The sequence below is a fragment of the Entelurus aequoreus genome, linkage group LG01 (assembly GCF_033978785.1).
Source record: "Entelurus aequoreus isolate RoL-2023_Sb linkage group LG01, RoL_Eaeq_v1.1, whole genome shotgun sequence".
Classification (NCBI taxonomy): Eukaryota; Metazoa; Chordata; class Actinopteri; order Syngnathiformes; family Syngnathidae; genus Entelurus; species Entelurus aequoreus.
The window spans coordinates 48,487,603-48,503,721 of NC_084731.1; the positions used below are offsets into that span (position 1 = coordinate 48,487,603).

Genomic DNA, 16,119 nt, shown 5'->3' on the forward strand with positions numbered 1-16,119 from the left:
GTGGCCGATTTCAATATAAGCCCTTCGCTGTTGCAGACGTGCAGGCCATTGTAGATAAACTCCCTCCTGTGGCAGAAGGAGGGAGTCTTTGGCTCAACACATTAGACAAATTAACAGCTGGATACACTCTCTCCGTGGCAGACTTTAGAGGTATTTTGTATCGTTGTGTTTCCACACAAGATGGCCAAAATATGGAACAACAAGCAGGATTAATGATTGAATCTCCGACCTTGCCGATAACATCATACACTACAAACATAGCTATTGCTATGCGCAGTCTTTTTCCTCTTCCGTGTCAGAATGCCACACCTACTTATCAGTGGAAAGATGGTGAGTCACCTTATGTATTCATAAACCAAGCTAAAGAGCAGTGGTCTCGAGCTACAGGTGTGCACCCCAGTAAGGGAGGGGAACACCGACAGTTTTTTAGACGAGCCGTACTTGACGCAATGCCAACTGTGGTGAGACGCAGGATGGATGCTAATCCTGATATACCAGGGGTTGACAGTGCTACATGGGAAAGGCACCTTATACATCACATGCAAAATTGGGCCAAAATAGATGAGGATGATAAGGCGAAGGACAGAGCAGCAAGGAAGCAACTCCTTGATTTACAAATCACTGAAGCAAAAATGTCTAAAGACCAAAAAGGGCACAAATTAGCTAAGGTGTATTCGACAAGGGGTGAACTTGCTTTTGAGCTAGAAAAAATGGAGGAAAGAATCCTCAATAAACTTGAAAGCCGACCCTCAGGCTCAGGTGGTGGACGCGGCGCTCAAAAGTAAATCCGGGGTGGAAATTGTTTCAACTGTGACCAGCCTGGTCACTGGAGCTGAGACTGTCCGAATATTTCCGAACAGGAATGGTTCTGTCGTGCCGGCAGACGAACACGAGGCCGTGGCAGAGGGCACCCACAGCAGAGCCCCTCCCAACAGCAGCCACAACAACAGCAACAATACCACGCCCCCAGGTCCGTCCTGGCGCCTGGCGCCTCCGCCTACTTCCTGGGTGACGAAGTGGATGAAGGAGGGTCTTCTGAAGCTGCCCACAGCAGGAGCCCCAGCAGGAAATACAGACAGGCCCCCTGCTGGACATAGTTGTCAATGGACAATGTTATCAGTTTATGATTGACACAGGCGCTACACACTCACTTTTGAATGCAGTAGTTCCAAAGAAACTGGGTGCTTCCTTTTTAAAGGTTGAAGGCTTTGCTGGGGTCACAAGGATGTTACCTGTCACCAAACCACTTCCGGTTCAGATTGCTGGACATTCACTAAAGCACCCCTTCGTGGTTGATCATCACACACCTTGCCTGCTCGGTAATGATCTGCTTTACAAATTGTACCCTGACATTCAATATCGCACAGAAGGAACCTTCCTGGTGTTACCTGACGGCACAACCACCGAGCTGCGACACCACTATAAAGGCTCCTCCATGTTTGTGCTCATGCCTCAACCTGAGGTACCACAAATGGCGGACATCTACTGGACACGCCTCCTCCCGGAAACAAATGAAGGACAAGGACTGCTCCTGCTCTTCTATCAGTGGAAGCCCTGGCTGACCGAGCTGCGTCCGTATGTTCCACCACCTGATCCGCCACATGTTACCTTATATTATGATCGCCAATCTGATGAAAGTTACCAAGAAGTTTTTGACACCATAGCAGGAAAAGAGTGGCTTTTAGCCTACACTCACATCTATGCTGGAGCTCAGGGTGTGTCCGCCCATGTCGAATTCACTCCACAACAGAAAAAATGGTATAAAATGGACGCTACGGCAGTCCCATATTGTTCTCTTGCTCTTTGTCCCGCCTACCAAGCCAAGGACTTGGGTCCAATGACAAAACAGGGAGTATCTGCCACTGATTGGATTGACACCCAAATACCACACTTACAACATTCTGACTCAGTTGATATGTTTCGTATCTCATGTTCTCAGACTGCTGACCTCGGGGTTCTCCAACATATTCAGGTCGCTCGAGAACATGGACGAGAGCGAACAGACCATCCTGAGGCCGCTGACTTGTTAAACACCCTCCCACAGAAGGTCTGGTCTCAGGGTCCCACTGATGTTGGTTTTGCTGTCAATGCGTCCCCTGTCTCTGTCAAAATTGACACCAGTAGTGTAGTACATGTCAGACAATACCCACAAAAACAACAAGCCATAGATGGCATTACAGATACCATCTTAGGCCTTAAACAATCTGGAGTATTGGAACCCTCCACGTCTGAGTGGAACACGCCTATTTTACCTGTTCCCAAAACTGGCACCTCTGTGTACCGGATGGTACACGATCTTAGGGCCGTTAATGACGTCACAGTGACCCCTCCCATCCCTGTTCCTAACCCCTACACAGCACTCACCCATCTGACCACTGCACACTGTTATTTTTCTGTTATTGACATAGCAAATGCTTTCTTTTGCATCCCTATTGCAGAATGTATCAAACATGTCTTTGCTTTCACCTTTGCTTTCAGCTGTGCAGTACTCCCGCCTCCCACAAGGTTGGAAACTGTCGCCTGGCCTTTTCAACCAGCAATTACGTGACGATCTGGCCTCAGTGGAGCTTCATGACGACACATTTGTTGTCCAGTATGTAGATGACATACTCATCGCTGCTCCCTCTCCTACCTCATGCCTGACGGCCACCCTAGCTGTTCTTCAGCATCTGGCCTCAACGGGATACAAGGTCTCCCGTAAGAAAGCCCGTTCCCTTGTTCACTTCATGGGGCGGGAGATCTCCTTAACGGGGGTCTCCCTGTCCTCTGACCACCGTCAGTCTATCCTATGTCATCCCAAGGTCAAGGTTCAACTTTATTGTCCCCGCGGGGAAATTTGTCTTGGGCACAGTGCATCATTGCTTTCTTAACATACACAAAAACAACATAACAAAAACACAAGCGCAGACACAACCACAACCAGACAACTAACATTTAAACATCAGAACATGGAGCTTGATAGACATAGGTGGCACTTTGATGTAGGCATAAAATCTTCAGTATGGAGATAAAGATAAAGTGCCAGTGTGCATTGCACTAGAGCTCATAGATAAAGTGCTATGTGCTAAAGTGCTTAGTTCTAAAGTTCTATGTGCTAAAAAAGTGCTAACCTATGTATTAACATTCTATTGCACCTTGTTGGTCAGCTTAATGGAGGCTGGGACAAATGATAATTTAAGGCGGTTCGATTTGCATAGTGGGACCCGGAGTCTTCTCCCTGATGGCAGGGTTCTATATTCAGGGAAGAGTGGGTGTTGTGAGTTGGAAATAATTTTCTTCGCTTTTTTGGGGCGGTATAGCTCGGTTGGTAGAGCGGCCGTGCCAGCAACTTGAGGGTTGCAGGTTCGATCCCCGCTTCCGCCATCCTAGTCACTGCCGTTGTGTCCTTGGGCAAGACACTTTACCCACCTGCTCCCAGTGCCACCCACACTGGTTTGAATGTAACTTAGATATTGGGTTTCACTATGTAAAGCGCTTTGAGTCACTTGAGAAAAAGCGCTATATAAATGTAATTCACTTCACTTCACTTCCTAACTGCCTGCTCATAGATGCTCTGTATAGGCTCATATTCTTTCCTCCCTACGATTTTCATTGCCGTTTTATGCATGCCGGCCAGTTTGCTTTTTAGCTTAATGGTTAGGTTGCCAAACCATGAGGTGATCCCGTATCTAATGATGCTCTCTACAATGGCACGGTAGAAAATCATCATGATGTGCGTGCTTACGCCGTACAATCTTAATCTTCGCAAAAAATATAGCCTCTGTTGCAGTCTATTGCACAGTTTGTCAATATATGTCTTCCAGCAGAGAAGATTATCAATATGAATCCCTAAATATTTATATGAGGATACCTGGGTGATTTCCTGATTTTTGATGACCACTGGCTCATGGTCAGTCACTTTCCTCGGATCCAAAACCATTTCCTGTGTCTTGGTCACATTTAAAATAAGATGGTTGGTATCACACCACCTAATAAATAGGTCTATCTCGTCTTGGTACACAGAGGGGTCCGTATCCTTGTGTAGAAGGCTTAGGAGCACGGTATCGTCCGCAAATTTCACCATATAATTGTTAGGGTGCACAGTCCTACAATCATTCGTGTACAATGTAAACAGTGTTGGTGATACAACGCAACCCTGTGGGACGCCTGTGTTGCAGTGTTTGGTGTCTGACAGTGTTCTGTTGACCTTCACTTGCTGTGTTCTGTTTGTTAAAAAAGAGTGGAACCATTTGATCAAGGTGGAGTTTACACCCATGTCTTTGAGCTTCTCCAAGAGTATGTGAATTTGCACTGTATTAAAAGCTGAGCTGAAATCAACAAATACAATTCTAGCATAAGCTTTTGTGTTCTCAAGGTGCTTGGAGATAAAGTGCAAGGTGCAAAGGATTGCATCATCAGTACTGCATTCCTGCTTGTACGCAAACTGGTACACATCTAACTTTGGCTTGACATCCTTCATGAGCAGTGACACAACAAATTTTTCAAAACATTTCATAACAATCGAAGTGAGAGCTACGGGACGAAAGTCATTGTTTACTGTGACACCGGGCTTTTTAGGCACTGGAGTTATAATTGACTTCTTCCACAGAGCTGGAACAGTGTGAGTGTTAAGTGACTGTTGGGATATTGGATAGCATGCTGTAGTTAGTTCCTCTGCACAGCTTTTGAGCAAAAAAGCTGGGAGGCCGTCAGGGCCTGCGGCCTTGCCCGTACGTACTCTACTAAAGAGACGGCGGATGCTGGTCGGATCGACTTCCAGGCAGCAGGTGTCATCAGTGTCTGGCAGGGACTGCAAAACACTATCACACTCCTGAGAGAAGTTTTGATGGTCGAATCTCAAATAAAAGTCATTTAGCTTATTTGATTTTTCTGCTCATCCAGAGTGATGATTTGTTTCTTTGCAGGGTTCATATTAGTGACTGATTTCATTGTGTCCCAAAGTTTTTTTGTATTTGACATTTGGAGATGATGTTCCATTGTTTGCCTATGTTGTTCTCTTGCATTAGTGAGAAGTTGTTTGAGTTCTTTTTGGACAACTGACAGTCCTGCTCTGTCTTTACTTCTAAAGGCCTGCTTTTTCCTATTTATGCAGTCTTTTATTTCTTTTGTTACATAGTGTTTGTTATTGGGATATACTACAATGTTTTTCTTGGGTACCACATTGCCAACACAAAACTCAATGTAGTCCGTTATAGTTACTGTAGCCTCATCTAGTCCTAGTGCATGGAACAGGGACCAGTCTGTGCACATGAAACACCCTTTCAGTGTCTCAATAGCATCGTCTGACCACACATTAATTGTCTTATGCTCAGGTTTAATTGATTTAAAAACAGATTTATATGTGGGTATTAGATGTATGGTGTTGTGATCCGAGTTGGAAAGGGGGGGGCTTTGGTTTTGCTGAATATCCCCCCTTTATATTGCCATAGCATTTATCTAGAATCTTGTCATTTCTTGTGTCACATTTTACAAATTGTTCAAAGCCCGGCAAGGCAGTCTCCAGTTTACAATGGTTAAAGTCACCCAAAAAGAAAACAGGAGCTCCGGGTGTGCGCTGCAGCTGTTCATGTGCGCACTCTGCTATGCTCGCAGCAGCTCTGCCTGCATTGCCGCTGGGTGGGACATAAACAGCGGCTATGATGATGTTGCCAAACTCCCTAGGCAGGTAGTAAGGTTTCATTGATAAACACAGCAGTTCCACGTCGGGGCTGCATATGTTTTTTTTCACAGTGAGCTGTCTACACCACTTGTCACTCACGTACACGCCGACTCCGCTCCCTTTTCTCTTCCCGGAAGCGTCAGAGCGGTCAGCTCGTACGAGTGAGAATCCATCCAGGTCAAGCAGAGAATCCGGGACGCCTTGGTGAAGCCACGTCTCGGTGAACACCATGATGTTGGTTTCCCAGTATTCAAAGCAGCTCTTTAGGTTGACCCGAAGCTCATCAAGCTTTGGTACGAGCGATCGCACGTTGCTGAGTATTATTGACGGCAGCGGTGGTCTGTTGATTCGCTGGCGGAAGCGTTCTCGGACACCTCCCCGTCTGCCTCGCTTGCGTTGTGGCCGTGTGCCGGTGTGTGTCGCTCGGATGACTGCCGGTAGATGTTCCGGTGGTGTGGATTGGCGTGGTGTGGGTCGGAGGGACACTGAGGCATCTCTGGAGTAGACGCGACATCCATGTTCCCATTGCACGTTCGTTGCAAGACAAAAAATTACGCGTTCGCTGATAAAAAAGAGGATCAGCAGTACGATATAAAAACTTGCTTCCATTGTTAGGGCTCGTGCTACAAACAATTGGTAGTTCAGACGGCCGAGTTCTTTGTATGTCGAATGTCAATTTATGCCGTGATCAGTTTCACGTAAAGTCACAAGCACTAAAGCGTGTTTTTAAAAACGAATAAACAAAATGAACATGATGGTACGAACACTTAAAAAACACACTTAAAAAACACATAAAAGCAACAAGCACAAGCCCTGGTCGCTGCAAACCATATTCTGTCAAACAATTACAGTCCTTCCTTGGATTGGCTGGTTTCAGCCGCTCCTACATTCCCTGTTTTTCTTTAAAAACAGCTCCTCTTCGTGCCCTCCTCCGCACTGCTGGAGTCCGCAACTCAAATGCTGGCCTCCAGTGGACGGTTGAGGCCGAACAAGCTTTCATTGACCTCAAGCAACATTTGTCTTCTGCTTCTGCCCTTGCAGTACCAGACTACAAAATACCTTTCTACTTAGATGTTTCTGAGAATGAAGGTACTGCTAACGCAGTCCTTTTTCAGAAACCTGAAGGGAGAGGTATAGGGGAAACGCGCCGCGTTTTAACCTACATTAGCATCCTGCTTGACCTATCCGAACTTCGACATCACACATGCTCGCAACATGCTTCCACTTTGGCAAAACTGATTGACAAAACGGCACACATTGTCATGGGACACCCACTTACAGTACTGACAAACCACACTGTCATTGCATATGTATCATCACATTTGTTTACCATGACGCCACTCAAACAACGCAGACTCATGAAAATTTTGCAACAACCTCACATAACTTTTACACACGAAGGAATCAATATGGCTGATAACATAAATAGTGGAGAACTACATCACTGTGAGGAGAGAGTTGCTTTGACTGAAAAGATAAGACCAGACCTGTTGACTATACCCATCCCGGGCTCTCACCGGCTGTTCACTGACGGATGTTGTTTCAGACATCCTCAAAAGGGATTGCAGGCAGCATGGTCAGTGGTACAGAAGTCCAGCTCAGGAGAATGGGAGACCCTGGCCACCCAGACACTTGACGTACGGCTGTCGGCACAAAAAGCTGAACTTGTGGCTTTGACAGAAGCCCTAAAGCAAGGAAAAGACCACGGAGTGACTATCTTTACAGATTCGGCTTATGCCTTCATGTCAGCTGTCATTGACCTTCCTAAATGGAAGAGAAATGGCTTCCTGACTGCTGAAGGACATCCGATTAAATTCAAGACAGAAATGGAAGCACTGGAAACAGCGCTGCTCCCACCTAAAAGGATAGCGATTGTCAAGTGCAAGGGACACAGTAAGGAAAAAGGGACAGTAACTGATGGTAACAACTTTGCTGACTCCATAGCTAAGCAGACTGCTGGCTATGACAAGACTGGAATTATCATGACTGCCACTGCCGGTCAAACAGAACTCCTACCTGCCCTGTCTGAGGAAGAAATCAGAAAACATCAGGAGCAGGCCTCACCACAAGAGAAAACTTTGTGGCTGAGAAGAGGCGCTAGACAAGACCCGACAGGTCTTTGGCGAGGGCCCAATGGTCACCTGGCCTGGCCCCCAGGAATTAGACAGCAAATGCTCCGATGGGCCCACGGTCCCGGACATGTGGGGGTAAAGCAAACAAAAGCGAACTTGTCACTATGGTGGCACCCCTATTTGGAGAACATAGTGGACAACTATGTCAGATACTGCGATATCTGCCAGGACTTTAACCCTAGACCAACACTAAAACCAGAAATGGGGACCTTCCCCATTCCGGCACAAAATGGTGAAGAATGGACGATCGATTACACTGACATGTTCAATCCGGTACAAGGGAAAAGGTACTTGCTAACTTGCGTTGACAATTACACTGGATGGCCGGAAGCAACTCCAACCTCAAAAGAGGATTCAAAATCAGTAATTAAATGGCTTGTTAATGACCTAATTCCCCGACATGGTTTCCCCAAAAAGATTAGGTCAGACAACAGCACCCATTTCAAAAATACTCACCTAGCCTTGGTCGAAAAGGCTCTCGGCCTAGAACACAGGTTCGGTTCGGTGTACCATCCTCAGTCCCAAGGTAAGGTCGAGAGAATGAACCAAAACATCAAGACAAAATTGGCTAAAATCTGTGCACAGACCAAATTGAAGTGGGTTGACACGTTACCATTGGCTTTAATGACCATCAGAATGTCCATGAACAAAACTGGTTTTTCACCCTATGAACTGCATTCAGGTCAACCCTTCCCAGGATCAGCAGCTCCCCTGGAAGGAGGAATCAGCGTAAAACCAAAATGGTACTTTGATCAAATTCAGAATTTGTGTAATAATTTCTCTGCACAGATTCGTGGACAACAATCCACTACTCCAGGGACCCTCCCTCCCGTTGAGTGGGTTAAGCTCAAAGTCATCAAACGCAAGTGGACGGAGCCCAGGTGGACTGGTCCCTTCAAGGGACTGACATAAATGGCTCAAACTGTCTTATTTCCTTGTTCTCTGAACCTACGCCACCAGGGTGCAATTTGTTGGCTAGTGTGTACCCTCCTGTTGACAATTCCACCCGACTTCTTCCATTTGTGGCCCAAAAGCTGAATTACACGTGTTTTCAATTCGAAGGACCCTCTTCGTCCCCAACAAATTGGGTGACATTAACCCTTCCTGGTGCACCACACTGATAGATGGCTCAAGGATAGGCCCTTGGGCACGAGCTGACTTATTCTAGTATTGTGGGGAGCACAGATTGTACATTAGAATTCCAAAGTTATCCGTGGGGCTTTGTGCTATGGTTAGACTGGTGACCCCACTCACTCTAGTGGGTACCAAATTAACTCCCCTTGTAACTCCTGTCTCTGCTGCCACTCTAACTCCCCGCCGACGCCGTCATGTTTTATCTCGGAGGAGTGTAAAGGACTCCTTCGATTTGACGAGGAACCCTGATGGTGTTTACTTTGATGCAATAGGCCAACCTAGGGGGGTCCCCTCACAACATAAATTGTGGTGTGAATCCTGTGCAGGTTTCGAAAACCTTCCTATCATTGGTGCTATTTTCCCTGTGACGGCTACTAAAAATGTTGAACGCATTAACTATGTTTTTTATAATCTGTTGAGACTGACCAACCTGACTCGTGACGCCATTGAGGGACTTGCTGAACAACTTTCCCCGACCTCCCTCATGGCCATCCAGAACCGCATAGCCCTTGATCGCATCCTAGCCAAGGAAGAAGGTGTTTGTGCAATGTTTGGTGACCAATGCTGTACCTTCATTCCTAACAACACTGCCCCCGGTGGCTCAGTTCAAAGGGCCTTAGAGGGCCTCCATGCGCTGTCCAGGGAACTTACTGAAGTTTCAGGGATCTCTGACCCCTTCAAAGATTGGCTCCAGAGCACATTTGGCAGGTGGACTGACCTAATTAAGTCTGTCCTGGTCTCAATTGGAGTTTTTTTGGCCATCATAGCCTCGTGTGGCTGCTTTATCGCCCCTTGTGCTAAATCTTTATGCACCCGCATCATTGTTAGAGCTGTAGAAGGGCAACCCCACCCTGTTTCTGGACTCGTTATGTCTCTGAAGGGGGTCGAGCAAAATGGAGACTTTCGAGAAATGTTGGTTTCCTTCCCCGACCATGACGACAGTGACGTGGACTCCCTCCATCTATCTCCAATGTAAATATGCTGTTGTTTTTATTGCTAGCTTGCTCAAAGAAAAAAAAAACAGCACCTACTTTAATGTGGGGCGTGCTTTAGAAGTGTTTAACTAGTAGTAAAAGATCTTATTAAAAGATCTTAAAGGGGGAGTGATGGAAAGAGATATTTTCCATATATTCATATTTTGTTTTACTTTTTACTTCCGTAGTCATATTACAAAACAGCTAGTGCTTTTCCAAATGCTTTTCCAAATTGTCTGCTTAGTAAAAGGTTGACTGTGTGGAGGCCTTGGAGCTTCTGGAATGCAAGCGGTAGACAAAACAAAGTGGTAGAAGAGTACAGGGAGGGGAAGAAGAAGGCAGACAGGATAGAGCCACGCATCGAGATAGTTTGTGCAAGGCTGGTCTCATTATTGCCAAAGCTTTGACAATAAACAACGAAATACCAACTACTGCTTTTGGTGGTCAATTTAACATCAGCTTATTTGCCATAAAAAAGAACTTGGGACAGCAGACTTTGACTTCCTTGGGAGGAAGAGCTGTCTACGCAACAATTGTCACTGAAGGTATTAAAACTATGAATAAACACATGTGGAGTTATGTACTTAACAAAAAAAGGTGAAATAACTGAAAACATGTTTTATATTCTAGTTTCTTCAAAATAGCCACCCTTTGCTCTGATTACTGCTTTGCACATTCTTGGCATTCTCTTGATAAGCTTCAAGAGGTAGTCATCTCAAATGGTTTTCACTTCACAGGTGTGCTTAAAGCTCATCGAGAGAACGCCAAGAGTGTGCAAAGCAGTAATCAGAGCAAAGGGTGGCTATTTTGAAGAAACTAGTCGTGAAAATAAAGAAAACACATTGAATGAGGAGAAGGTGTGTCCAAACGTTTGGCCTGTACTGTACATTTCATCAGCAAGCATTAAATGACATCTTAACAAAAGACAATGCTTTACAAATTGGATATAATTGAGAGAAGTTAGTGTGCAGTTTGTACATGTTGTGAGCTCATGAGAATAAAAGGTGTAATATTATCAGAAATAATTTGTAATCTCAAGAGAAATGAAGTTTGTCAAGAAAATAGTTGTAACCTTATGGGAATGAAATCACCATATTAGGAGAAAAAATTAAATGTAAAAGTGTTTTGCACTTACACCGTACAAGATTTTACAAAGTGGATATCATTTGGCGTAGTCAGTGTACAGTTTGCACGTATTGTTTTTGTGGCATTGTATATTCCGGACCAAAAGGTGCACCGGATTATAAGGCGCACTGCCGATGAGCGAGTCTATTCAGGGTTTTTTTCGTACAAAATGCGCTTATAATGCGCTTTAAAGGGGTCATATTATAATTATTTTTTTCTAAATTGAAAACACTTCCTTGTGGTCTACATAACATGTAATGGTGGTCAAAATGCTTTCTGACAGTCACTTCAGGATGCACCGTTTTGTGGGCAGTCTTGTTAAGTTAAAGTTAGCTCATGACCATAGGTGAGGATGGGAACGTAGATCGACCGGTAAATTGAGAAGTTTGCCTTACGGCTCAGCTCCTTCTTCACCACAACGGATCGATACAGCGTCCGCATTACTGAAGACGCCGCACCGATCCGCCTGTCGATCTTACGATCCACTCTTCCCTCACTCGTGAACAAGACTCTGAGGTACTTGAACTCCTCCACTTGGGGAAAGATCTCCTCCCCAACCTTGAGATGGCACTCCACCCTTTTCCGGGCAAGAACCATGGACTCGGACTTGGAGGTGCTGATTCTCATCCCAGTCGCTTCACACTCAGCTGCAAACCGATCCAGTGAGAGCTGAAGATCCTGGCCAGATGAAGCCATCAGGACCACATCATCTGCAAAAAGCAGAGACCTAATCCTGCAGCCACCAAACCGGATCCCCTCAACGCCTTGACTGCGCCTAGAAATTCTGTCCATAAAAGTTATGAACAGAATCGGTGACAAAGGGCAGCCTTGGCGGAGTCCAACCCTCACTGGAAACGTGTCCGACTTACTGCCGGCAATGCGGATCAAGCTCTGACACTGATCATACAGGGAGCGGCTCGTCACAATCAGACAGTCCGATACCCCATACTCTCTGAGCACTCCCCACAGGACTCCCCGAGGGACACGGTCGAATGCCTTCTCCAAGTCCACAAAGCACATGTAGACTGGTTGGGCAAACTCCCATGCACCCTCAAGGACCCTGCCGAGAGTATAGAGCTGGTCCACAGTTCCACGACCAGGACGAAAACCACACTGTTCCTCCTGAATCCGAGGTTCGACTATCCGGCGTAGCCTCCTCTCTAGTGCACCTGAATAGACCTTACCGGGAAGGCTGAGGAGTGTGATCCCTCGATAGTTAGAACACACCCTCCGGTTTCCCTTTTTAAAGAGAGGAACCACCACCCCGGTCTACCAATCCAGAGGTACCGCCCCCGATGTCCACGCGATGCTGCAGTCTTGTCAACCAAGACAGCCCCAGAGCATCCAGAGCCTTAAGGTACTCCGGGCGGATCTCATCTACCCCCGGGGCCTTGCCACCAAGGAGCTTTTTAACTACCTCAGCAACCTCAGCCCAGAAATAGGAGAGCCCACCACAGATTCCCCAGGCACTGCTTCCTCATAGGAAGACGTGTTGGTGGGATTGAGGAGGTCTTCGAAGTATTCCCTCCACCGATCCACAACATCCGCAGTCGAGGTCAGCAGAACACCATCCTCACCATACACAGTGTTGATAGTGCACTGCTTCCCCTTCCTGAGGCGGCGGATGGTGGTCCAGAATTGCTTCGAAGCCGTCCGGAAGTCGTTTTCCATGGCTTCCCCGAACTCCTCCCATGTCCGAGTTTTTGCCTCTGCGACCGCTGAAGCCGCACACCGCTTGGCCTGTCGGTACCTGTCCGTTGCCTCAGGAGTCCTATGAGCCAAAAGAACCCGATAGGACTCCTTCTTCAGCTTGACGGCATCCCTCACCTCCGGTGTCCACCAACGGGTTCTAGGATTACCGCCACGACAGGCACCAACTACCTTGCGGCCACAGCTCCAATCAGCCGCCTCGACAATAGAGGCGCGGAACATGGTCCACTCTGACTCAATGTCCAGCACCTCCCTCGTGACATGTTCAAAGTTCTTCCGGAAGTGGGAATTGAAACTCTCTCTGACAGGAGACAATATGACATGAAGAGAATATGAATACTTTTTGATATTTAGGGAAAGTAAATAAAACATTTCTTTAATCTTTTATTATGATCATGATTTCTGGTTATGTTAGGCCGGCACAGAAGGCCCTGCTGGCGGGGCCACTGGGTAATTGGTACCGTATAGGTTGAAATATGAACGGTACCCATCCCTACATATACTCCTCCACAGCTGATTCCACATTCCAGCTGATGTCACTGACCTTGCTCTCTGTGTCTGAGAGCAGCAGATCTGGCCCATTGACTTCCAGCAGCATGTTCTGACCCCACACTCGACCCATCTTGTCGAGCAGACTGAGGCGCTCCACGCAGTCGGCGAGGCATCCCAGCTCCTCGCCATCCAGCTCGCATGTGAGTAGATGCTGACACAACCGAGCACAACGTTAGAACAGCACTCCGCAGCACACACCACTCCATGACAGCGTCTTACCTCCACTCTGTAATGGAAATAGGTGATGGTCTTGTTCATGGAGGCGGCGTACTCCTTCCTTCGCACTGTTCAGACATAACCATGGTTATTATTAATCAATCAATCAAACTTTATTTATAAAGCGCTTTTCATACATAAAAGAAATGCAATGCAAAGTGCTTTACAAAGTTAAAAAAATACCCCGGTGACCCATAACCCCACAGGCCTGGCCCTAACCCCCCCCCCCCCCCCCCCACATTGGCAGTGAAGTGTATATACTCACATGAAACCGAATAGCTTTGTCTTTGACCTTTTTTTTTTACTTAAAGAAAGCAAATTAACATATATGAGAATGTTATGTTATGATTATCTTTAACCGAATCACAGCAGTGCTCAAATTAAAAAACAGCATTCCCTCTCATGTGATATTGCTTAATTAACATTAATGATGTGCACTTTAAGAACTAGGCTTACAACTATACCTAATATACAAAGGGGTGGAAAAGTGACTATTACATGCAGGTCAAACATTAGCTAACCAGAAGGCAATAACAATGTAAACAAAAAACACCTGCTTAATAGATCTAATACAAATGTCCCTGAGGAATGTAAGGTGGGAGTACTATAATTACCTAACATTACATTATTATTTTCCTTAACAATTTAGCCCCCTCCACAATATTAACCCGACGTTAAAACAGAACTAGCTATTTATTGATTAGCAATTGCCGAATCATGTAACATTAGCTTAATGCTAAAAAGCCAGGTTACTATCACATTCTGTAACAGACAAATAATTTCATGTAGGCTAACGTTACCTACCTGCTACCTCTGTCTTTTTCTCGTTTCTCCTCCCCTTCTTTTCTATTTTTTCTTCCCTGGGCACCTGACAGTTTTGGCCGTTTTGACATCTTGTGTTGATTTTTTGATGTGGTAAGAGTCATGATACGGGAAGGGAGGGGGCGCACCGTGCGGGGGAGTGGGGGGGGGGGGGGCTTTATGTTGTAACAAATAATATTTCTATTAAATAGGCTTTACTTTGCATTTTAATTAACGTGGGATTATTTTTTGTATTTAGAAATAATAGTACCAACTTTTTTTTTTTTTTTTTTTTCTCCAACATTTGGAGTAACCCCTGGCTGCAGCCTGCAGATCGAGGAGGGGCTAAACGTTTAACCCATGTCGCAAACGGCAACAATCACTTTCTCCTCCATGCTGCAGTTCACCCCGGACTGCACTACACTGCACTGAGTTTGACGGTTGAATGCTGATTGGCTGTTACTTGCATGAATATTTTAATGATCGACTTGTTTGTCTATCCATACATTAGTTTATAATGTACAATAAAACGTTTAGACCAGCCCACATTTAGGGAAATTTAAGCCCCTCCTCGATCGAGTAACCCCTGACTGCAGCGGGGGTGAACCCATGGGTTAAACGTTTAGCCCCTCCTCGATCTGCGGGCTGCAACCAGGGGCACTTGAACATTTGTGGCACTGGCGTGGCGCCCCCTGATGGACGTCGCCCTTAGCATTTGCCTATACGGCCTATGCCACGGGCCGGCCCTGCGTACGCATGGACACAGATACCAAACAAACACACACACACACACAACATACACACATATGCAACTATATGGACAACTGATTGCATGGCTGAGTACAGAGGAGACATGTGAGTAAACACTATCACAGGAGCCATCTGCACCAGGAGGTCATCAGACCATCATGGCCACCAGGACGCTGACACAAAAGCGCCCCCACAAGCACGGCCGATAACTCCTGAGGCAGATGGCTCATCTGAGGAACGTTGGAAATTAAAAATAATAAAACTTGTTAAATAGTAAGAACCATGAGTAGAGATAAAGAATACAATATATAACATTTTCTTGAATAAAAAAGAAAGTAAAACAATATAAAAACAGTTACATAGAAACTAGTAATTAATGAAAATGAGTCAAATTAACTGTTAACAGCAGCACACACAATCATGTGTCCCTTGCATGTGTCCCTTGCAGACTGTATTGATATATATTGTAGGAACCAGAATGTTAATAACAGAAAGAAACAACCCTTTTGTGTGAATGAGTGTAAATGGGGGAGGGAGGTTTTTTGGGTTGGTGCACTAATTGTAAGTGTATCTTGTGTTTTTTATGTTGATTTAATAAAAATTTAAAAAAGAATAAAATACATGTAAGACATATGAAGATTAATAGGAAAAAAAAAAGAATGTACAGTAAATAAATAATACATAAATATGACTTATTAGTCATGAAAGTCATGTGACATCATGTTTACTTACGGTATATTGACTTTGCACTGGGCCTTGACATACATGACACCTGCGACGACAGCTGTGACGACACCTCGTCCGAGGCCGAGTAGCCGCTGTCACGACACATACAAGCAAGGTACTAGCAATGCAATGTGTGTACAGTGTGTACTAGGTACAGTAGAATACTGAGAGTAACACACATACTTGGACTGGATGGATCCCGTGTAGCTGTTGGTGTCATCAGTCCTGTCCATCCTCACCTGCTGGGTCACATGACATTGAAGCACTCTTACTAACACCAGCAGGACTTTATTGGTTATACTTTAGCTAATTATAAAACAACCCTAACATGTTTTGTGTA

At 45.6% G+C, this 16,119-nt stretch overlaps 1 protein-coding gene across 1 annotated transcript in view; it reads right to left on the bottom strand.

Moving 5' to 3' along the window:
• The window catches only part of eps8l3a (EPS8 signaling adaptor L3a), a 48,157-nt gene that overhangs the window by 28,020 nt on the left and 4,018 nt on the right, over nucleotides 1–16,119 (bottom strand). The window contains exons 2-5 of the mRNA XM_062053946.1: nucleotides 15,963–16,018; nucleotides 15,786–15,871; nucleotides 13,506–13,570; nucleotides 13,279–13,437 (exon numbers count right to left, since the gene is read on the bottom strand). Coding sequence (XP_061909930.1) covers nucleotides 13,279–13,437; nucleotides 13,506–13,570; nucleotides 15,786–15,871; nucleotides 15,963–16,012 — 360 coding nt within the window. The 5' untranslated portion in view covers nucleotides 16,013–16,018. The remainder of the gene's footprint in view (nucleotides 1–13,278; nucleotides 13,438–13,505; nucleotides 13,571–15,785; nucleotides 15,872–15,962; nucleotides 16,019–16,119) is intronic.